This window comes from Gordionus sp. m RMFG-2023, chromosome 4, assembly GCF_954871325.1.
Source record: "Gordionus sp. m RMFG-2023 chromosome 4, tfGorSpeb1-WG-v2, whole genome shotgun sequence".
In the NCBI taxonomy this organism is placed as follows: domain Eukaryota; kingdom Metazoa; phylum Nematomorpha; class Gordioida; order Chordodea; family Parachordodidae; genus Gordionus; species Gordionus sp. m RMFG-2023.
In genome coordinates, this window is record NC_088778.1 from 24,019,259 (window position 1) to 24,042,578 (window position 23,320).

Genomic DNA, 23,320 nt, shown 5'->3' on the forward strand with positions numbered 1-23,320 from the left:
TTATTTTATAAAACATCCAATAGATTCATATTACAGGATATTTATCTCGTTGTCGCCAATTTAATAATTAGATCACCTTTATACTTACATTTATACCCATGACTGTGCCAATATAATATTTGAGATAATAATTGCAAACACAATATTTATTCATCCATATAACACATACAGAATAAAAGGCAGGATATAAAAATATAATAATCCAGATATCATATTATAACAGATTGGGTGTTAGGTAATTAATCGTCACCCAATATTATATTAATCATAAATATATATATATATAATCATTATAAAGGATATCTAATTCGTAATATACAAATAATATAATACGATATATTCATACATATATTTCCATAATATCAATAATAGCTATATATGTTTACTTTCCACATTTCTACACTTATGAGACCAAACGAAAAAATAAATCAGAAATTAACAGGATATGAATTCACTTACTCTACATTTTAATATTGCGTTTATTGAGCCAGGGATGGGTTGATGTTCTATTAACTCGAAAAATGTTACAAATAAATTTTGGTGATTTCATTTTATGTCCTTTTTAAAGGAATAATATTATCTTGTTTTTATATAAATCAAATTTAAAACCTTTTTTGTTGAGAGGTCTTTTTCTAACGCAAACGCATATGCGTTGATTTTCGACTTCGTCGTTGATGGTTATCGGGTTATAGTCCAAGGAGCTGCGGTATTCTCTGGGGATGAAGGGAATTATTTTAAAATAAGTTCATTATTTTTAGGGCTGCCTATGAAAGAATAGAATTTTCTCATTTTATTAATATTTTCTGAGACTTTTGGGATTTTTACATAGTGAATAATAATTGCGAAAACATTATATAGGGTAAATAAATTGCTTAAATTTTTTATTTAATAAAGGATAAGATGAGTAATTGTTGTTACTGTAAGCGTAATGTATATGTAAGGATAAAAACTCTGAATAATTGTCAAAAATCAGAAAGGGTATAATTTAAGAGTATCTGAAACGAAAATTCATAACACATAAATAAATAATCACAGTGGTACAACGTTTCTTTATTCTTCTTTTTATTTTTTAAAAAACCTTATCATTTTCAGAAATTCCCAATCGGGATTATTCCTCAATTGATCGTCGACTTCTCTGATAGCTCTGGTTTCGGCTTGCTTGGCCCTTCTTTGATCCCTGTTGCGCTTTAATCGATCTACCTCTTGCAAAACTGTGCTAGAAGTACTGCTCACAGGTAAAATATTGGTGTCGGCCTTACGTCTCGGAGATATTATCCCTATATTTAATAAAATTTTCAAATATTAAAAACAAAAAAAAGTTTATATGAAAAAATTTTGAATCATCATTATTCTCTCCTTTTATCGATTCAAAATACATGTTTACTCAAATTTTCACGGGGAATATTAATGTGAGTGGTTTCATTGGTATAACCTTCAGCCGGGTATTCTTTGCGATTTGGCAAGCTAGCGTTGCTGCAAAGGGATGTGAGGGAAGCGTTCACGCTCCTGGCCGCCATTAAGTTCGTATTATGAGAAATCGGCGCTTTAAAAGTATTGCTAATTGTGGTGGGGATTATATGACTGGTTTTCGAGTTTTTCACATCTTATTTTTTTTAACGGGTAGTGGTTGATTTATTTAGTAAAAAAAATATCAACTTGATCTTTTAAAAAAGTGATTTAAAATTTTAAAAAATTATATAATAACGAAACAAATAGACAATCCTTCTCTAATGCTCCCAAAAATAAACCTACAAAATATTTTAAAAAAAATATATATATAACGCACTATTATCAGTTCTCTTGACTGCAGCCCGGCTTAGTCTATTTCCAATCAATGTTGCCGCGTCCTTGGCGCTGCCCTCCTGGCAAAAAGTGGCATTATTTGGGGAGACATTGTTGTAAGCGTTATTCTGATCACTTACCGAATATTCGCTGAACATGCTGGTATTGTGATTCGGGGAATTGTTTTTGCGAGTGACATGCCCTGGGGCTTTGAGTTGTCTGTCGAGTTTGGGAATGTTAATATGATTATCGTAGGCACTTGTTTCTAACTCGGCGGCTGCATTGTTGTAACCTAGTAATGGGAACACTTTTTTGGAAGCCAAATTAGCTTTGCCGTTCGGGGCACCATTGTGGTGATTAATTATCGTTGTGTTGAGGGATTTGCCGTTGATAATTAAATTTTTTTTGGTCTTTTTATTTTATATAAGAAAAATTGGATGGCATGATTCTTTTCTTATAGAAATGGGTTAATAAAAAAAAAAGGCCAAGAATGATGACATGGCATGGTAATGAGGATAGAAATTTACAATATTCTAATTATAGTTGGGTAATGAGTGCTAAACTAGAGGCGAGTGCCGCTAAGCAAAGACTCGACTTAATATTTCCGCTTTCATCAAAGCAGACCTATATTTCCAAAAAAAACTTAAGGTTGATGCGAAAGTTTTCGACTAAACCCCTAGTTTAACCAGCTAAAAATAGATCAATTACCCAGCTATAATTGTAATCTAGGTGCTTTATATACAAAATTTCACTCGATGAAAGAGACCATTTAAGTAGTAAAGTGACGCCTTGATCTTTGGTTCTGAATGAAAGTCAAAAGCTCGGATCTCAAACTGAAAAAAAAGACAGCTCCAAGACCATTCTTTATTTTACACTTAAAATTTTCCTGGTTATGTTTTACAGTGTAACTTAAACTGAGTTTATAATTTTCTTTTTAACTATAATAAAATGCCTATGTCCTGGATTATATAATTAAAATTTTAATCAGAGTCTTAGTGGGGGGGGGGGATATATTTATTCCGTCTTAGCCCAAGAGTTTATACACATTATAACTTTCTTTTCATTATATTGAAAAGACTATTTCATTTTTTATAACAAAATTCCCTACTTTGGAAAATATTTGTTTTTCGAGAGATAGATGTTGCTTATTTAGGACTAGTTGGCGTTTTCAGTTTCATGAGGTGGGAAAGGGGGGGGGGGTGAATGAATAAAAACCTCGAAGCGGAATAACAAATAAAATATAAATAATAATATAAACGAGTATATTCGTTAACGAATGTTGCGATCAATAAAAAGCCATTATATAAGTTAATTTAAAATATTTATAAAAAGACCAGCTCAAACTAAAGACCGCATAGAAAACACAGATCGCGTAATAGGCTCGGTTCATGACTGGTTTAAAAGCGTTGTCTCTCACTCCACAAGTGAAAGATATACAATTTATCCTTCTTTGTTAGAATAAAAATATTTACTTACGCATTGTTTCATAATATGAATTATAAAATTAACTTTATGATAGATTTTTTAATAATTAGGGTACTCTTTTAAATCATTATTATACAATTTCAAAACTTTCAAAATATATTTAACACTGATATATTTTTTGGGTAAAAATGTGCTATCATAAGGGAAAAACTAAAAAGTGAATACAAATACGAGCTAAATATTATTTTAAAAAAGTAAACTTTAAAATTAATTTAATAAACCCGAGTATAAACAAAATAGAGACTATCAAATGGCTGTCTGTCAAATTTAGTAGTACTGGTTACTATAGAAAACCATTTTGATTAAGTAACAATAAGAATGGGCTTCAAAGATTACTTTATTGATTTAATTTTATTGAATTCCCGTATTTTGAAGTTTGTGTTTTTCTTTAAAAAAAATTGTTATACAAACTTTTGCGACATTATTAAAATTTGAGACAGCTTTTCCATTAAGCCCTACTCTGCCGCCAGTGTCTCCACAAGCTTTGGAATTGGTTATAATAGTATCGGAAAGCGTAGTATCATCCTCTCTGAAAGTTTGGTCTATCTGGTGCCCCGATTGCAGGTATTGATTACTACTGTAATTAATTTCCGCGTCTTCCACGTCCATCCTGGTATCACCATAACAATCCACGTTAGCATCGCTATTTCCCCTTTTGTTCGATCTTCATATCGATAAGAAATAAGAGTTAGTTTTATAAAACTCACCTATAAAAATAAATCGAGTATCATATATTTTTATGGATAAGTACATCCATTTGTCGATGATTTTGATACATATATAATGAAAGGTGATATTTCAAAAAAATAAAATGAATTTGATTTAGTCAGACGGGCATTTAGTTCGTTCTATAAAATTACCGTATTTTGCATCAACTAATTTCTCATCCAATCGAGGAAAAATGTGATCCCATCCTTTATTATACCCAGTTATCGATTAGAAAAAAATGAATAAATATTTTTTTTACCGTTCAGATATATGTCCCGTAGCATATCCGTTGGACTTAACAGCCGTACACTTGGGTTGTGGAAGGGTACTGACGGAATTTTGAAGTTGGGAGAGATTGTGGTTTGAATGATTAGAACCTAATTGGTCGCTGGAGTGAGAACTGGCGATAACGGTCTTCTTCGCAACCGCCAGAGAGGGAACTTTAAAAAGCAGGAGTAATAGGTGGGTGATATATTTATATAAAAGAATCCGTCAAGTTGAAAAAAAAAAAATTATAACCCGAGTATGATTGTTAAAGTAATGGCTAGTAAGGTTATAACTTACATAGACTAATCATGGCCTAGCCCATGCCAGACCTTTACCATATTGCTTTATATAAAGCATTTTAAATTAAAATATACCTTTATTTTAATAATGGGCTCCATCACGTGCTGTTATATATATACCTGTTACCTATACTTAAGAACATTATGGCATCACACAGTTTTGCTATTGACCATCCAAAAGTTGTTTTAAATAATGTTATCAAAAAGATAATTTAGCGAATTTTAAACAATCAACCATATCCCCTAAAATTACAACGACAAAAAAATTAAAAAAATTAATCCAATATAATAACCTGCTGAAAAATGTAACATCTTAATTTTTAAAGATTAGTACTTAAATTAAATTACAAAAATCGTATATAGTAACTTAGAAAGTTGTTTCCTAGGATAATATAGGAAGCATCAAAATATAGAACAAGGTTTTAATTTACTTGCCAACTATTTTATCTCCAAGAAATTCTTATGCAACCAATGAAGGCGTTAAAGAAGAAAAAAGGGAAAGCAGGGGGTTTAACGAGTGGTAACAGGACTTAATGGCTTATGAATTTACGACTGAATATAGAGAAGACAGTAATGAATGGAGGGCCACTTACAGGTGGAGGAATCCGGCACCTGGTCTATTGACATATGTGGAAAGGGAGTTGCTAAAAAATTAAATCCAGTGCACCAAAAACGATGTTGTGAAGAGAAAGCTAGTCTTATATAGCTGGCTTGACATCTACTTGCAGAATTTGCGAAAGGTCTCAATGATGATAACGTAGGTAAGAGTGAATTATATATCGGTAATGAATAACTTTGGAAAAAGTTTTGTTGGGTGAGCAAAGGTTAGATAAGAGTGGAAGAAGTTCTAAGAAACATAATTATTCAAACAAATAAAAACGTCTCTCTGAAGATGGAGGGTAAAGTTTTGAGAAATGGTATAGTCTATTATGGTGAAGTATGAGCAATGAAGGTGGCACATGAAGTTAATTGGAAAGAACAGATAAAAACCAAGATAGATGTGTGGGGTATCTATGAAATAGATAAAAACAAGTAAAAAATTTCGAGAAAGGATTGAAATTAAGTGATTTAGAGTGGTGAGAAGAAATAGACTAATATGGTTTGGGCATGTTAAACGAAAATTGACTGGAAGAGATGATCCTTTAAGGAAGTAAGGGCATCAAGGCCTAGATGAAATCCCCCAAAAAGTGGATATAGAGAAACGGATGACGTGAGAAGGATCTTACAAATCGCCATGAACATGACCGTAAAATAATGGAAGGAGGATCAGAAAGGAAACTAGTAGCTTACTAGGGCTGGAAAACTGGTAGTAAACGAAAAAGAAATTATAAACGCTAGATCAGAAAAATTGCCGTAAAATTTTAGTTTATTATTTTTTTAAAAAAATATTACATAAATTATGGCCTTAAAAAATAACGATGTGGTAAAATTTATTTTCATATTTGAATAAAAATTTGTCCTTTAAATAGTATAATTAATTAGATTGCGTTAAATGTAATAAGGAAACTAAAGCAATTTAATATGAATTGCCCTATCCAAAATACTTATGACCTCAGATCAGTTATATTTAAGCCACTTTTAAAATTAGCGCGTTAATTGCTAAACTAACTTGTTCATTTGTCCGCATATATATAGATTTTCTTAAATAGAAGGTATATGAGTTAGGAAAGAGGGAGTGGTTTAAAAGTAAGGTGGAAAATAATCATCATCACATGTTATATTTATATTACTATTCTATTGATTATTTTTCTTTACAATAATGTCCTAAAAAATATATCACAAGGATTTACAAGCATTATTTAGCCTTCAATTATTATTAATGTTCATCTTTAAGCAACTTCTTTGTGGCATATATGGGCAGGGGGGTGGGGTAGATTTGATGATATATAATCCCAATAACATTAAAAAATTAAAGTATTACTGTTAGAGGCTTTTCTTAGATTGTAGCCGGACTTTTGAGGCAACGATTTTTCCTTTTATTTATAAATATATTCAAAAAATATTATACATTATAAAATATAAAAAATTCAATATTGTCATGAATCAATAAAAAATGCTTAGCTATTCATTAGTCAGAAATTTATTTCTTTTTTCCTCTCTTTTCTTCTTTCTTTCATTATTATATTACATATATAGATGTATGAAAACTTGAACGGGAGGTGGTATCACTTGAATTTCTTTTTTAACGACGGGGCTAAATAGATCGGGGTTTAAATTTCGTATCGTCGATATTTGAATCTAAAGAGGAGAGAAAAATAAATTAGTAATATAGTCAAAAAATATATAAAATAAATTTAAGATATTACTAATATTAATTAACTAATCATTATGAAATCATTACTATATTTAAAATTACTTTTCCTTAAATATACTCTCTAATCGTCCACCATATTTTAAAATAAATTGACGATCACAAGAGTAAGGAAAAATCTTATTATTTTCAGAAATATGCCATATGTTTTTTCCTAACCAAAAAGGATGGAGTTAATTATTTATTTTTAAAAATCATGTTCCTTTCGATATATTCGTAAAATAGTAATATAATATAAAAATTATTCATAAGAGGAAAATTATATTTTAAATGATATTTTTAAAGAAATGCGTATTTTTATTAGGTCCAAAATATCAAAAAACTAGATTAGCAAACTTTTATAAAAGGCAGAAATAGGCTTTTTTTAATATCAAAATAAAAACATGTCCAAAATATAATTCTATAAAATTTAAAAATTTAAAAAACGATCTCATTAAAAATTTAAAACTTCTGAAATATTTAAAACTGTACGAAGTTTTCAAATAAGATTTTTGAAATAACCTTGATAAAAAGATCGAAATTTATCTACAATTATTAAATAATTAATGATTAAGGAAGAATCCATAATTTTTTGCACAATAATTCAAATATTATAATTAAGTTTATTTATTCCATTCTATTTCCATCTTCGTAATTTTAAAGAAATATTTTATTCCTAGTAAGTGAAGTTCACGGTCCGAATCCTATCCGGTTCAGTCCGCTCCCCAATCCTAAAAAAATCAAAAGGTTGGGAACAGATTTTGTAGACTCCATTTAATTTCCAAAACTCGATCTAAATGCAGCTGATCACCGCTTTTTTGTAAAAAATATTTCGGATTGTGGAGCGGTCCGAACTTGACTGATCTTTATTTCCGAAATCAAAAGGATCTTAAAAAAGATATCGGTCAAAAAAATGTCATTGAGCATGGTTTAAATTCATTAGAACAAAATTAATCGCACTTAAAACAAATCTAAATAGTGTGTCCTAGTTCAAAAGCTGCATAGCCTAGGCTAAACAGGAATAAGCATCGAAAATAAATCAAACAGGATACACCCTTAATCCTCATTATTAAATATTTAAATATCGTAAATTAGTATTCAATACCAAAACGGTCCGGATAAATCGAGCCGTCAATCAGCTGGGCTCCGAATAAAAATTTTAGATATAGAAGAGAAAAAAAATAAAAATTTAGGAATTTGCAAGATAAACCTCCTTTCCTTTGGTCTCGTTATTTTCCAGCCATTCGACAGTTACCACTTGCGTTTCAAAATTTATAGCGCTGATAATGGCCTCGTGTACCCGACCTTTTTTTATATATAAAATGGAAATTATGCAAATTTCGAATATTATTATTCTTTTTAAAATACGTCAAACAATAATGTATATTGGTTAATTTTATGGTCAGTTGTGTTTCAAATAGAAAAAATATTTTAAGAGGGCTAGGATTAAATTTAGGGCGCACCTTGAAAGTAGGCTCGCCTCGTCCAAACGACGCCACCGCAAGGGCTCTCTAAAAAATAAATGCCATTAACAGCATTTCACCGAAAAATCCGGGGGGAGGGGAGGGGAAATAAAAAGTCAACCCATTCAAAAATTTATGATATTTTGTTATCTTATCATTACTTATTTACAATTCGTGTATAAATAGCAGACTGCGTAACGATGAGTAAACAAAACATTCATTTTAATGTAAGGTATATGTTATTCATAGCATAATTAATTAAATCAATTTTGTTTGCTTCCCTGAAATATATATTTTTTGATATTGTATTATATAAAATAATCGATATTACACAATATAAATACAAGTCTAATAATAAAAATATGTAATTGGAAATTTTATATTTGGATTATATATGGCAAACTAAAACTATTCTAGTTATTTAAGATATGGTGGGTATTGTAGAGACTTACTAGACTATATTAATTCTTAATCCTTCAAAACCAAACCATAACAAAAATTTAATTAAATTCCTTTGAAATTTGAAAACTTTTTTGACTAACATAATAAAAATATTACGATAAATATTTTAGATAGGTTATTTGGCGGGAAATCAATATTGGAAGTCGAGATTTCACTGTATTTTTTAAAATTTTTAGAGAATCATTCATTCATTGGAAATTCGATATAAAACAAAAATCTTTCGAAAATATTTTTTACACTGAGGAAGACATGACTTAAAACTGAATTAAAAGTCGAGGTTGGTATCAACGCCACTCTTCGATCAATAAAATTAATAAGCCCCCTTTTAAAAAAAAGGGCTCTCCTAACATTTTACAACATCTTAATCTTTCAGCTGAAGATAGTCTACCGTTGGTTGACCACTCATTGTTCCATGAGCAAGTCTCTAAATTATGATTATACAATCCTTCCCTGCCAATATAAACAGTAACCGGCTTAAGTAGCAGAGACTAAATAAAAGATTAAATATAAAAACCCTCGGTAATTATATTCTCACCTATTGCTATTTCCACCAACGGACAATTTGCGCCTATCACTTTTGCTTTTAAAAAAAATTTATCTCATAAAAATACATAGTTGAACCTAGGGAATTTTTATATATAAATTTTATATGACTCAAGTTACAAGGAAAAATTGTATACAAATCATACGATAGGTCTTCTAAACATGTTGGAATATATTTCAGTTATCAGATTTTTAAATTTAAAAAATCGCGCTTAAAATATAATTTAAAGTTGAAAAATCAACACATCGACGCCGCTAACATATAAAATTTAAGCGGTCATTCTCTTAGTAGATAATGTGACAATTACTATTATTTTTTGGTGAAAAAATGTTTTAAAGAATCTATAATGTGAGAATACTACTTTTAGGGCAATTCTTTTTTAAAAATTTGTAAGATAAAAAATATCACGCAATTTTAATTACATTTTATTTTTAAAAATAATGACATTAACATTTTATATTTTTTAAAAAAATGATAAAAGTTTATCATTATAATATACTTTAATTTTATCATTTCCGCGTCGATTCAAATAAATATATTTATAAGTATCATTTAATTTTTTTTATATTAATATATAGTTTATAACTATTAAACAGTAAGTTTTAATACTTGTCATTTTTAATGTTAAAAGGTATAACGAATCAAAAATGCAAGTCTCAATTTAACCCCTCCCTCTGCCCTTTATCATAGATTTTTTCATTTCCTTCAGTGGCGCCCTGCAATGCAATCGTCATTCAAACATAGTGTTTGTTAAAGTTTATTATTTCTTTGATTAAGTCTTGCTCAAAAAAAATAACGTTTTAATAAATATATATACATATATAAAATATTATTTTTAGACACGCTGGACTATGTTTAGGCCACTTCTAAGAATCAAATAAAAATAAAGTAAAGAAAGGAAACATGTTCTTTATAAGAAGTTTGAAATAGTTCGATAAACGATCGAACTAACTATATTACTCATTTAAAATATATTTCGCAGGCAACATAAACTCATTTACATTAATATTAATCTAACCTGTAATGAGAACTCTAAATACTTGAGCTCTGTATCCAGTGTAGTGGAGACAAAGGGGAGAGGGTCAAAATACCAAACCTTTTTCCCCTCATGGAAAATAGGATTTTGTAAAATTTTGTGTTTTCATAATACCTTTAATATTGATATCCAGACAAACATTCGCTTCCATTCTTTTTAAAATTGATAAAAGCCCATTCTTAAATTTTTATTTCTTTTTATTTCTATAAAATCATCTTAGATACTTTAAAATTTTCGGATTCAACTCAGGTAAAAATATTTGCTTACCAACCAACTTTATAGAGTTTTTATATTTCTTTCTAGGGTGTATTTAAATGGTGGGGATATAGATTAAAGCTTCGCCCAAAAAACGGGTTTTTTTGAAAAAAAAATTAAAATAATTTATCTTAAAAAGAAAGCAATTGGTAATTTTTTTTATTTAACTATAGAATCGCGTTTAACTTATTTCAGTTTGAAATACTCTTCAAAATATAAATATTCAAAAAAATTTTTGAGAATGCTCAAGCAAGATTTTTGATCAAATTACCTAAAATTCCAAATGTTTTTTTCTGAAAATTACAAAAAAAACTTTCATTTTATGAATCTTTCAGTTTTTCTTTAAAAAAATTCTAAATTATATATATTTTTAATTTAAAAAAAATAAAGTCGGGCTCAAACATAACCTAAATATTTGGGTAGGACTTGAGACCAAAAAATAAAATTCAATCGGGCTCGGGCCGAAATAAATTAAATTTTTCAGGGTTCTAAAAGAAGAAAAAAATAACCTTCATTACTAATTATTTCTTGTTGAAAATTAATTTCCCAAATAATTATGGAATGATATATATTTAATTAAAATAGTTATATTTATAATACATGTACCTTATATTCCCCCACCTACATTATTAGATCAGACATAGAGGTTAATGTCATAACGATGTGACAGTAATTTAAATCATAATTTATTAACATGTTTTTTTGAAAAAAAAGGAAGGAAAAAAAAATTTAAATGACATGAACAAACAAAATCATTGAGGCAACATACATAAAAAATTAATAAAATAAAATAAATGATCCCCCTTTTGTCGTGATCGACAAATATTATATGGGTTAAACTTGTCTAATTTGGGTACTGCTCGGCATCCTTGATAATATAAGTATGTGCAGTTAAAAATTTGTTAAGCATAGAAATGCGGTTTCAACGTTTTTTAACTATTAAAAATGGAGCCTTTACTTACCAAACTACATCGGTATCCGAAGGAATTTTTTTAATTTAATTAGTTAAAAACAGGTATCCCACATCTTTTTTTTCTATTAAGGGTCAAAAAATCTAGCAATAACTAATAGAATGTAGCGTAGCTTGCTACCAAAAATATTTGTTCAAATTAGGCAGTTTTCCCAATCATCAAAAGCCAAAAATGAGCAAAACATTCAATGATATGTCAGGTCTATCACATTGACTGGTAGACACTTCCACAAATTTTTTTTAAATAGTTGCCAGGTCTATCACATTGACTGGTAGACACTACTACCACAATTTTTTTTTGAAAAAGTCGAAATATATCACACTTAACTCAACTACCATATTTTTTTAAATTTCCAAAATGTACCATAAAAATCCCAATATTCCAAAAAATATTCAAAAATCAGGTTTTTGATATAAAAATATCACGTATAAATGCCCAAAAAAGAAAATTTTAAAATAAATAAAATCAATTCCCTCCTATCGGATCCCCCTTATTCTTAAATTTAATGTTTTATCTGATAATGAATAAAGTTACGAGACTTTAAATAATTTGTATAAATTTCAATGATTAAACTATCATGATCATCATTTTCTAAAAAAAAACCCTAAATTTTATAAATATTTGAAAATTTAGTCTAAGAATTGGTTTCCTTTTTAAGCCGGTGGAGGCCGGGAAAAAGAGGGTTGGAGGGGGAGGGGCGAAGTTTTCGAAAAATATTTTTTAGCGCGGGCATCAACATCTAACCCACCCACACACGAAAATCTACCCTAATCGAATAATTTACCTGGCAACCCTGTTGATAAGTAATTTAATATATGAAGATAATGAAGCCTGATTAAAGTATGTTCTTATAAATTTTCTCGTTATTCTTCTTAAAATTTAATAAAAGATTTTTAAAAATCAAAATAAATGGGAAGAGGAAGAAAAAATGTCAATGATTTTGCTTCAAATTTATTTTGTAAGATTATAAATAAAAGGCATTCATCTCTTAAACAGGCAAACTATTCAGTTTAAAAATGACTTTGTATGCCAAAACAAGATTCACCTTTTTTTGAAAGGGAAGAAAAATGGGAAGGCTGTGGCAACTTCTATTATTTTAACTTGATCAAAAGAAGGGTGGATAATTTTATTTTTTATTGCAATTTTATATCAATATTGGAATCATAGAAAAAATAGTTCAAGCTTTATGATAACCATTTTAAAAATTGGAATAGAAAATCCATGTTTTATATATGAATATTTTATTCAGGTGAGACCTAAAGGAAACTTGGCTCGAAAGGACCAAAAAAAGATTTTTTTAAAAATAATCTAAGCTGGGCTAAATCCTTGGCAGGGTTTAAAAATAAAAATTTTCCAAATCCGGGCCGAGCCTAATCACCTCTGCAGGTCAATGATTTGGATATTTGTGGTTTATTATTTTTCCTTAAGGCCCTTAATCAAAATTGAATTAATATAAAGCAATTGTAGTGGTGTGAGCGATAGTAACGAATCAGCTGTGATATCGCTTAGAAATACTGATCGCGTCCATGTCAAAGACATTTCTTGCATAAAATTAAATTTCTAAAAATAGGATCAATATGGTTCATATCTTATAGGTATTTAATAGGGTTGTGGTGATATTAAATATCGGATCGGCACCGATATTTAGCGTTTTCCAAAACCGAATCGGGCCGATAATTGTAAAAACCCGATCTGATCTTTTTACATTTCTTTTTTATGTTATTTAATGTTATGTATATTTATTTTACATTATTATAATATTTTTTTTAATTATAGTCTTAATTGTAGAAATAAATTAAATTAAATGCATAATTCGATTTTTTGCATAAAAAATATTGATTTCTTAATTACATTTGGTTCAAAGGGGTGTGATGAAAAATCAGATCGAATCGGATTTGAACTAATATCGAAAAATATAGGATAGGCTCGGTGAAAAATATGTAGATCGGCACAGCCCTAACTTAATACCTAAAAAAATGAATTAACTTAGCAAAATTAAGAATAAGAATTTAAAACTAAATAAAATTCAAAATATAAATAGTAAAAAAAAAAATTTTAATGTTAAATTAAATTAAGTTTAAAATATATATATATTAAATTAAATAAAGTTTAAAAAATATATATATTAGATTAAAGAAATTTTAGGCTAATCAAAAAATGGGGTTTTTAAACGGTTAAAGTAAGGCTTTTATTTTTTGAATGTTACAAGATTTTGATTTAGAAAATGAAATTTAGGTCATTATATCATCTTTTTTCTTCTTTTTTTGGAATAAATTTGCGTATTATTTTCGTAAATATAAATTATTTATTAAATAGTATCTATATATAATCCCTTAATTGGGTTAATTATAATCGCGAATTACGAACAAGGGATACATTTTTTTAGTGGGGTAATAAATTTAGTATATTACCCGCATCCCAAATTAGTCAGATCGTCTCATGGCAATTTATATATTTTTAAATAAAGATGTAAATTTGTAGACTTCGTTCGAATAAATTATAAAATATATGTAATATATTATTTTCCTTTTCTTAATTTAAAATTTTATTTTAGTATAAATTTGTTTTTAAAAAAATGTTAATAAGTGTGTATTTCTAGAAGTTGCTTGAATAAAATATTATTTCAAATATACCCCCCCCCTCTCAAAAAAAAATACATATATAGAAACCGGTTTTAGGATCGGGTATAGAGGGGCCGTTGGATTTCAAGATTTGATATAGATTAATAATCTTATATGTATAATATGTTATCAAATTATGATTGATATAATATAATAGTCTTATTTAAATCCTAGGTCTTAATTTTAATATCTAATGATTTTTTTAGGAGCAAAAAAATGACTGGCGCGCCCACATGATATCCGGCAATGCAAAGAATGCCATTTCGATCGAATAAACTTCGTGATTAGGTATAATATTTTTATAGTAGCAATAATTTGTCAATATAATTTATTAAGGAATAACAACCAATTAGATTCAATAAACTTTAAGTAAAATTTGTTAAAAATCGATTGAATAATATTTTTTTTTAAAAATGCGAAGATAAAAGAAAATAATTATACTGTATTATTAATAACCTTGAATTATTCGATTTAATTCCATGGGCATTATTATATAACTATATTTTTTTAACTTGATCACGCGAAATCATTTAAAAATTGATTTTAAAAAATAACACTCGGTATATTAGGGAATAATATTCTTTGTTCTTTCTTCCTTTCACATTAATACTATTTTTTATTATTTTTACCAGACTAGTAGTAAAATAATTTTGTGCAAGTTGTTTTGACACGGTGGACCGTAATAATCTCTTTTTATGAAGGAAAACGACATAAATTTGCCAAATTAGCACCTTTAGAAGAAAAAAAAAATTAAAACTAAAACCTAGCCTGTAAAGGTATTTTACATTATATAATTTATCTGTCCAGGCCGGAAAATCTTGCTCGGCTCGAGGGGCCCAGCATTTATTACAAATACGACATAAATTAGCAAAAGCGTATCCAGGAAATGAAGGAGGGAGGGGTATTGGAGTTTGGAGATGTTCTAGTCTATTTAGTGCTCATTTTTTTTAGTTCTATCCGGGTTGGGCTAAAAAAATTTATTTAAAAAAATATTATTTTCTCTTATTTTATCAAAATTAATTCGAATTTCATAAACATTAGGATAAAGTAATTAGTGTTTTTTTAAATATTTTATTTAACTTTATAAAAATGCGTTGGGTTTTACATAAAGAATCGGTGCGGACCTGGCCCAAAAATTGAATTTGCAGGGCTCTGGCAAGAGTATCCATTTTTAATTGCTAAAAATGATATTTCAGAAATTTTTCAATTTTTCTGGGGAGAAGGTCCACTCGCCCCCCCCCCACACACATGCAAGTTAGAATATTTAACAGGTAAAAAAAATGACTCTGAGATTTATAAAATAGCCATTTATCGAGTCTAAAATTTTGATTATAGAGACTCGGTTTGAGCCCTTAATAAGAATGTATCATAGTTTCATCATAAAATCGCGATATTATTCATTTAAAATGATTTAATTTTAAAGATAGGTTCAATATATATTTCATGGCAAAAGAGGCAAACACCATTTAAAGCATTAGCACGTGTTTTTTATATTTTTTTTAAAAAAAGAAAGAAGCATTTTCGGCCAAATATTTCAATTCCAATAAAAAATTAGGATGTCGGAGACGAAATTTGAACTCGCTAGCTTTTATATTACCGGAGATATTGAGGAGTTAAATGTCCAAAGAAATACAATTTTTACCTTTTTCGAATATTGAATAATTAGTTATTAATTAAAAACTAGATCGATTTGAATATAAAATTTGGCATATATTACTAATTCTATAGTCTGGTAAGCTAATTTGACATCAAAAACTAGCATTATATAATGATTAGGATTTCTTCAATTTTTTTTTCATAATTTCCTTCAATACTTTAAGCAAAAACATATTTTTACATTTGAAAAAAAAAATTAAAGATGGCCTCAAAATGTTATAAAACAAAATTTAAAAAAAGCTTTACTGAATTTATAATATAACTCCCTCTTAAATTTTTTAGACATATTATTCGTGTTAATTTTCGTTTGCCATGCAAATTATTGAATGAAACATTATATAATCAGGTAATAAGAATAGGAATTTTTTTGCAGATTGGAAGTTCTTATCATTGTAAAAATTTGGCTTTTAACTTTCTACTGGATATAAGATGACCATGTACAGTAAAATAATCTTTTCTTTTTTTACCTTTTATTTAAATTAAATAGTTTTTTCCATAAAATATATTATTTTTTCAACTTTATAACATTTTTGAGACCATTTTTATATTTAAAAACCTAATTTTAGCGAAAAGGCATTCCAGGGCTCATAAAATAATTTAAAGTCAAAAAATAACTCATAGCTGGTCATATTTATTTATTAATTGATAAATAATTGAATCCAAATCTATAAAAGATATAAATGACGTTTTTTGCATCTTTGATCATTAATATCTTGGATATATAAATGCTAGCATGTTCAAATTTCGTTTCTGATGTAGTTATTAAATATATAACTTTTGTAAAAATTTTTAAAAATAAAAGGGATGACCAATAGTAGAGTTGAAATATGGAATGACCCTGAAGTAGCTTTTTCACTATTTGACTGTATTCACATTGTTCGCAAATGACCTATCTTTGGGAGAACTTTTTATCAACTTAATCCACATACTTTAATTCATCATTGTCATCTACCCATAATTATGCTTAATTTTTAGGTTATCATTTATCACAAATAAATTTATTAAAAGAAGGAATTATCATTTTATTTTATTAGTTTATAACTATATTAGAGTTTGGTATGAGATATCAAATAAAATTTGTGATAACATTAGAAATAGTAAAATAAAATTAATAAAAAAAACAAATATTCCACTAATTCATAAAAATTAATAATTAAATATAATAAAATTTAGTAAAAGTTTTTAAAGATATTTATAAAATAATTATTGAAAAATTTAATTTAAATATTCAAATACAAAAAATAACTATATTCATTTCACAATTCAAATAATTCTAAGTTAATAAAATGTGTGATTTATTTTTGAATATGCCTACTTCCTGGTCACATAGGCAATTCTCACTCATAGGGAAAAAAATTCAAATTTAAAAATTTCAATGCTTAAATCTGGCTTTATTTTAATGATTACATTAATATAACTTTCCAGTTATTTGAACTTAATCTAGTTAAGATATTCAAATTATCATAAGCATAATATTAAAAATTGTTAGGTGATATAATCAATTTGAAACAAATATTTGGTATTATTTATAGCAAACTTTTCAGCTAAATAGCCAATAACACAGCATACTAAATGTTAATAAACAAAGGTTTTTTGAAATCCTATAGTTAGGGCTCTGCCGATATCAAGATCTGATCAGGGATCAGGGACAATAAATTATTATTCAAAAACATTAGAACATTATACATAAAAATTTGATATAATTTTCTTGCTATATTATCTGCAACAAGAAAAGAATTTTAAAATATATTACAAGTCACATTCAGCTAGTGTGTTAAAGAACAAATTTAACTGATTTTTAGAAACTCTAGATTTTAGCCCTTGGATAATTTTCCCAAGGGTGGCAGAAATGACATCTATTTATGAAATTTCAAGGAATGGATAATAATATTTTGTTTAAATTTGATATAGCCATTATTTAAAATCAACTTAAGCTGTTCAATATAATTATTCTCACCATAAACATTGCCCATATTTTAACTGAGATAGAAAATATTATTTTTTTATGACATTGGTACAAAGATAGGGTAAATAAAAATCAGTCTAATTTATTTTAACAAAAGAAAAACATTTATATGGACATGAACATGAAATGTATTATTTAAAAATACAATAAAATAATAAGATTTTAATTTGTATGCACTATTATCCAAAAAAATATATGCCCCTCCCTCCCACTTGAAAAAAATTTATAGATAAAATACAGGTTATAAAACTGAATAAGTTCATTGTTATATGAAAGCTAAATTAAATTATTTACTACAAATTACTCCAAGTTTATTAAATCTCCATTTAAAAGATACTAACATAAAAATAATCAATGCTTATAGAGATATATAGCTTAATATAACATCAATTTAGATACATACTTCTTTTGATATAATTATCAACAAATTTTATGATGAAACTAATTTTATATTAGAACCAATAATAAATATTACAATACTATCTACAAATATTACTTAACTATACCTTTTTATATGTCAGTATTGTGATTATATTGTAACTAGACATTATTGAAAAATAATGAAAAGTGATGTAAAGTTAAAAATTTTGTAATCAGAAAAAATCTATTATATGCTACCAACAATTATAGTTTAAAAAGTATAATGTAAAAATTATGATTTATAAACCATGCCTCTAATATTATAAATTAAGTATAAAACATTAAATCATAAAAAAACTATATAATATATAAACCATTTGTTCTTTGGATATCTACACTTTTTCCAACGGTTAGCTTATTCATAAATAATTTAACCTATAATCGATTAGTTAAATTGAAGAAAGAATTCACTCTATCGATTAGCTAAATTGAAATAAATTCAAAACAACGGATAGATGATCGTTTCCCGAAAATAGTGAAAAGAATAAGTCAAATTTTTCCGCATCGTCCCGCCTTTACTATTGTTAAGTTATAATTAGATATTTTGTCGGTTAACTATTCGCTAAATTAAGCTTTAAGCTTAGAATTTATATGCTAAAATATCTTAAGCTTATTGATCAATTTATAAACTTTTATAAAATGTATATTAAGATTTTTTGGAAATAATTAGGGTTCCTTCAAATATTTTTTTAAGCAATAAATATGCCTGGCAATAACTGTATCTCTTAAGATAAAAAAAAAGATCCAAATAAAATATGAATTATATTTTTATAATTTTAAAGGAGTAGATCATACCTAAAATTTTATGAACAAACTATTGTATTAAATTATAAATAATTTTATCTAGTTCATGATTTTGTTATTCAGTCAATCAGGCCCACTGTATCTTTTATGAATGATGAAATTGTTGTGCATTTAATTTGATAAAATTGTTTTGCATTTAATATTTAAAATTATTTTGTTTAATATCTTTTGGAAATTTAAAACTACCAGAAATTAGATTGCAATATCTTATATTGCTGATAATTCAGAAGGTAGTTCTTTAAAAATAGTGTAATTATTTTCCCTTTTTAAAAAGTTAAAAACAGGACTGTGAACCCTCCTTCTAAAAAAAGGGACGTTCCAGTTAGGTAAAATATTTCATAACTAAGTTCTGGTCCAGGGTTCGCCTTCCAGAAAATCAAAGGCTTATAAAATTTAAGAAATAACAAAATTCAGCTTTTATAATTTATTTTGCTATTATTATATTTTGACATTCACGATAAAATAATTTATATCCTCATTATAATTAGAAGAATACATAAAATAATAATAAAAAATAATAAAATATAAATATAAAATATAATATTTTCTTTTTTTTTAAATTTAAAAGCGAACTATCATAATATCTATAAGTTACAATTATATCGATTTTTTATTAACATACTTTGAGAGTGCGTTGCAGCTTGCATTTAATGAAAAGGCAAAAAATGTGCTAGTAAAATTTTTACAAAAAATGACGTATTTTAAAATTTAATAAAAAGGATTCCAGGAAAAATGATTTTCACAAAAAAATGTTTAATTATGTTTTAAATAGTTTAGATGATTTTTAAATATATTTTAATATAGCTTTATCTATATGATTTTGAATATTTTTTTAAAATAAATAAGTTATATTTTTAAAAAAATTTATTTTGACCCTCCCTCCATTATATGGTTAGGAGTTGGTTCAGTAAAATATCTAGTATTCTAAGGGCTCAGGGTCTAGGTTCACCTGGTTAAAAAAGTATTTTTTTAATTTTAAAAGGAAATGATACTGGACATAGAAGGGGGTGCCAGAAAAATAATTTAATAATACCCTCATCCCTTTGAAAAATGAAACTATAAAAAAATTAGATTTATATTGCTTATATTCAGCAGGTAGTTTTAATTTAGTTTAAGTTGATTAAAATTTTAATCCATATTATATACATTCTAAAAAAGAAATTAGTTTTATTAAATGTGAAATAAAATAAACAACTTTAAATAAGGTTTAGTATATATAAAGCTTTAAAAGTTTGTGTTAGCATAAGTGGTTATACAGCAAGATTTAATTTGATTTTTGGTAAAAATCAAATATATTTAGATTTAAAAATTTACAAAAATGAGATTCCATAAATTTTATAATCGAAAATTCAAAGTTTTACTAAAAACGAATTAGATACCCTATTATTATAAATTAAATAATATTTAATTAATTCGGGTTTTTCTTCGATGGATGATATATAAAGACATATGGTAAGAAGAATTTCGGAGCTTAGAAATGGCATCCCGGTCACCGAGAGGCTAGGATACTTGTCCAATAAACAAAAATGAAGGACACAAATGAAATGAAAACTAAGGCGTTCCCAGCGACGCGCAGGGTGTAGACCTCCATCCTGCGAAAAGTAAATAAAGGTCAAAGCCAGCACACCCCTAGTTTATTTGGTACATGCTATATAGGCAAAACGAAAATATCATTTATAATATAAAGCTGTGTTGATAGAGGATTAGCTTCAATAAAGTTGACGACATCTGTGAACAAGTCAGGACACAAAAAAATAAGTATAAAAATTAGGAATAAAGGTATTATTAGACCAAAAATATATTTATATGAGGGTGTTTGGTAAAAAAAATTCGTAAATGTAGAAGAGAGGATTTCTAAGGGGGTTATTACTTTATTTTAAATATAGTAAAATTAAATCAATTTTCAATTAAAATGGACTCATTACCAGGATGCATCAACCAAATGAATATATTTCAACCTTATCCCTTAAATCATAGGCGTAGCCAGGATTATTCTAAGGGGAGGGAATTAAAAAATTACTGGGGGCTTCGCCCCCAGACCCCATTTTGGATGGGCTTTTGGCCCGCTTTTGCCCGGCCTTCGGCCAGGTTACCTTAGTCTATATATAGTCATTAAATATTTTTACAATATAGGATGTTAATTTTAATAAAAAAAAAGCCTGGAACAAATATGAAATATATTTTTATTAGTTTATATAAAATATAATAGATTACTTGTATGTACATTAATATAAAATATTGGTAATAATTTATTCCAAACAAGTATAAGAAATTTATCTATAAAAAGTAGACATATAGTAGATATTCCTCTATTCTATAAATTTAGTTACAAAATACTAGATAAAATTCCACTTTTATAGACATATTTGACAGTTAGAATATATATTACAGTTAATATTTTATAAATTTTACTAATCAATGCTCTTGATAATAAATATAGCAACAATTTGCATTCAATTATTTAACACCATCTATTTATTTTAAATAAAAAATGATATTAAAAATTAATCTTCATGATTTAAATTTATCAATAGTTTTATAATTATATTACTTTCTTTATAAAAAATTATATTTTATATATTATATTATTTAGTAATTTTATGGATCTATTATTAATAATTATAATACTTTTCTTTTGTCTTAAGACTTATCTTTGGCTTATATTCCATTTCTTTAAAAACATTATTGGTTCACTTTTTTTATATATATAAATGCATTTTTCCAAAAATGTATAAATTATGATGAATAGTTTTATAAAAAAATATCAACTTTTACATTCTTTCCATCAAATTATTATTTAAGATATATGAATACATTTTTGGTGGTCAGCGAGTGGGGGGAAGGACTAAGTGGGATATTTTTTATTAGCTATAAATGATATTCACCAAAAGTGATAAATATCTAAAGGGGGGGGGGATTTTCCCTATGCCCCCCCCAGCTACGCCTATGCCTTTAATATTTTTTTTCAGAATATTTGAGATTTTATTAGGATCGAGGTGAATACTGCTCTCTTAATAATTCATTTTTATATTATTATTTATGATATATTTTTAGCTTTCAATATATCAAAATAGTGTCAGGTCACATGCCAAATTATTTATTAACATTTTTATAACAGATTTAACAAATACTGAGTTGTAAATTGAATATGGAGTCACAATCAACAGATGATCAAGATCAATTTTATCAAAAAGGCCCAATTAAATTCAAAACAAAATCTTCTAAAAAGAAGTAATATAAATAAAATATATTCTTTATAAATTGCTGTTATAGGAAAAATAAAGATATTTCCAAACCTATAAATATTTCTAAGCCTGAAAATCTTGCAAAAGTTATCATCACTCACAACAAAACGAAAGCTGAGAAGGTTTTTGAAGAGAGAAAGTTAGCAAAAGTAATTATAGTTATGTAATTTATAATATAATTTTGCTTAGCTAACTGATTGGGCATTAGATAAAGCAAAAAAGACTCATAGACAAAAAGTTGAGGTAATATTAATTTAAAAAAAATATAATAAGATTTTATTAGGAATTCAACAAATATCTTGATTCACTTTCAGAATATTACGATGTACAAAAAGTCAGCTGGACTAAATAATTTGTCTAAGAATATTTTACATCTATATTATAATGTTTATATCATTTATTGATTAATAAAGATGACCCTTATTTTATTATTATAAGCTGAACAAATATTAGAATTTAAAGTGGTTTGATTAATTTATATTAATTATTTAGAATAAAATATTTTTTTTGCAATTACCTCATATAATTGGTTTCAATATAATATACATGATATATTCCACATTTGTTTAAATATTGGATAAATATTAAAGAAATTCATATTTTACAATTAAATTTCTGGAAAAGTAAAGAATTAGGACAATGATAAATTGTTTTAATATATTTAAATACAAAATTTTAAACATAAAAATAAATGCTAGCAACATAAGGTAAATATAGCAATTTAAATAATTATTTTTTATTACAATGTTGCAACTATACTCCACAATTAATGTTATTACCTATACCTTTAATAAATTATTCAATTTCTACTTTTAATTATTTGATTTAAAAATTTAGAAAGATTATTCATTGAATAGTCATTTCACTATATGATAAAATTATTTAAAATTACATGTGAGTATTCAACATATTTTTGCAGATCTTTTTATTTTATTTACACTAGAGATTTGTAAGTATGGTTTTCATACAAGTTACCAAGCTTATTTAAGGTTAATCTAGATTCAGAAAATACACTGGGAAAGCTTAAAGCTGGAAAATATTTTTTG

At 26.8% G+C, this 23,320-nt stretch overlaps 2 protein-coding genes across 2 annotated transcripts in view; one reads left to right on the forward strand and one right to left on the reverse strand.

The window, feature by feature from the left end:
* The window catches only part of LOC135928416 (kinesin-like protein KIF2A), a 33,229-nt gene extending 14,545 nt beyond the window's left edge, over positions 1–18,684 (reverse strand). Inside the window, exons 1-10 of the mRNA XM_065464876.1 lie at positions 18,540–18,684; positions 8,042–8,136; positions 6,690–6,779; positions 6,463–6,514; positions 4,235–4,415; positions 3,679–3,931; positions 1,787–2,192; positions 1,433–1,603; positions 1,079–1,277; positions 610–713 (exon numbers count right to left, since the gene is read on the reverse strand). Of these exons, the coding sequence (XP_065320948.1) occupies positions 610–713; positions 1,079–1,277; positions 1,433–1,603; positions 1,787–2,192; positions 3,679–3,931; positions 4,235–4,415; positions 6,463–6,514; positions 6,690–6,779; positions 8,042–8,136; positions 18,540–18,588 (1,600 nt within the window). The 5' untranslated portion in view covers positions 18,589–18,684. The remainder of the gene's footprint in view (positions 1–609; positions 714–1,078; positions 1,278–1,432; positions 1,604–1,786; positions 2,193–3,678; positions 3,932–4,234; positions 4,416–6,462; positions 6,515–6,689; positions 6,780–8,041; positions 8,137–18,539) is intronic.
* Positions 18,685–22,121: 3,437 nt separating this feature from the next.
* LOC135928512 (protein FAM32A-like) lies at positions 22,122–22,755 on the forward strand. The gene is made up of 4 exons (XM_065464975.1): positions 22,122–22,260; positions 22,303–22,423; positions 22,464–22,517; positions 22,558–22,755. Exons 1-4 carry the CDS (start codon positions 22,178–22,180, stop codon positions 22,624–22,626), a joined length of 327 nt encoding a protein of 108 aa, XP_065321047.1. The 5' UTR covers positions 22,122–22,177; the 3' UTR covers positions 22,627–22,755.
* Positions 22,756–23,320: the final 565 nt, after the last annotated feature.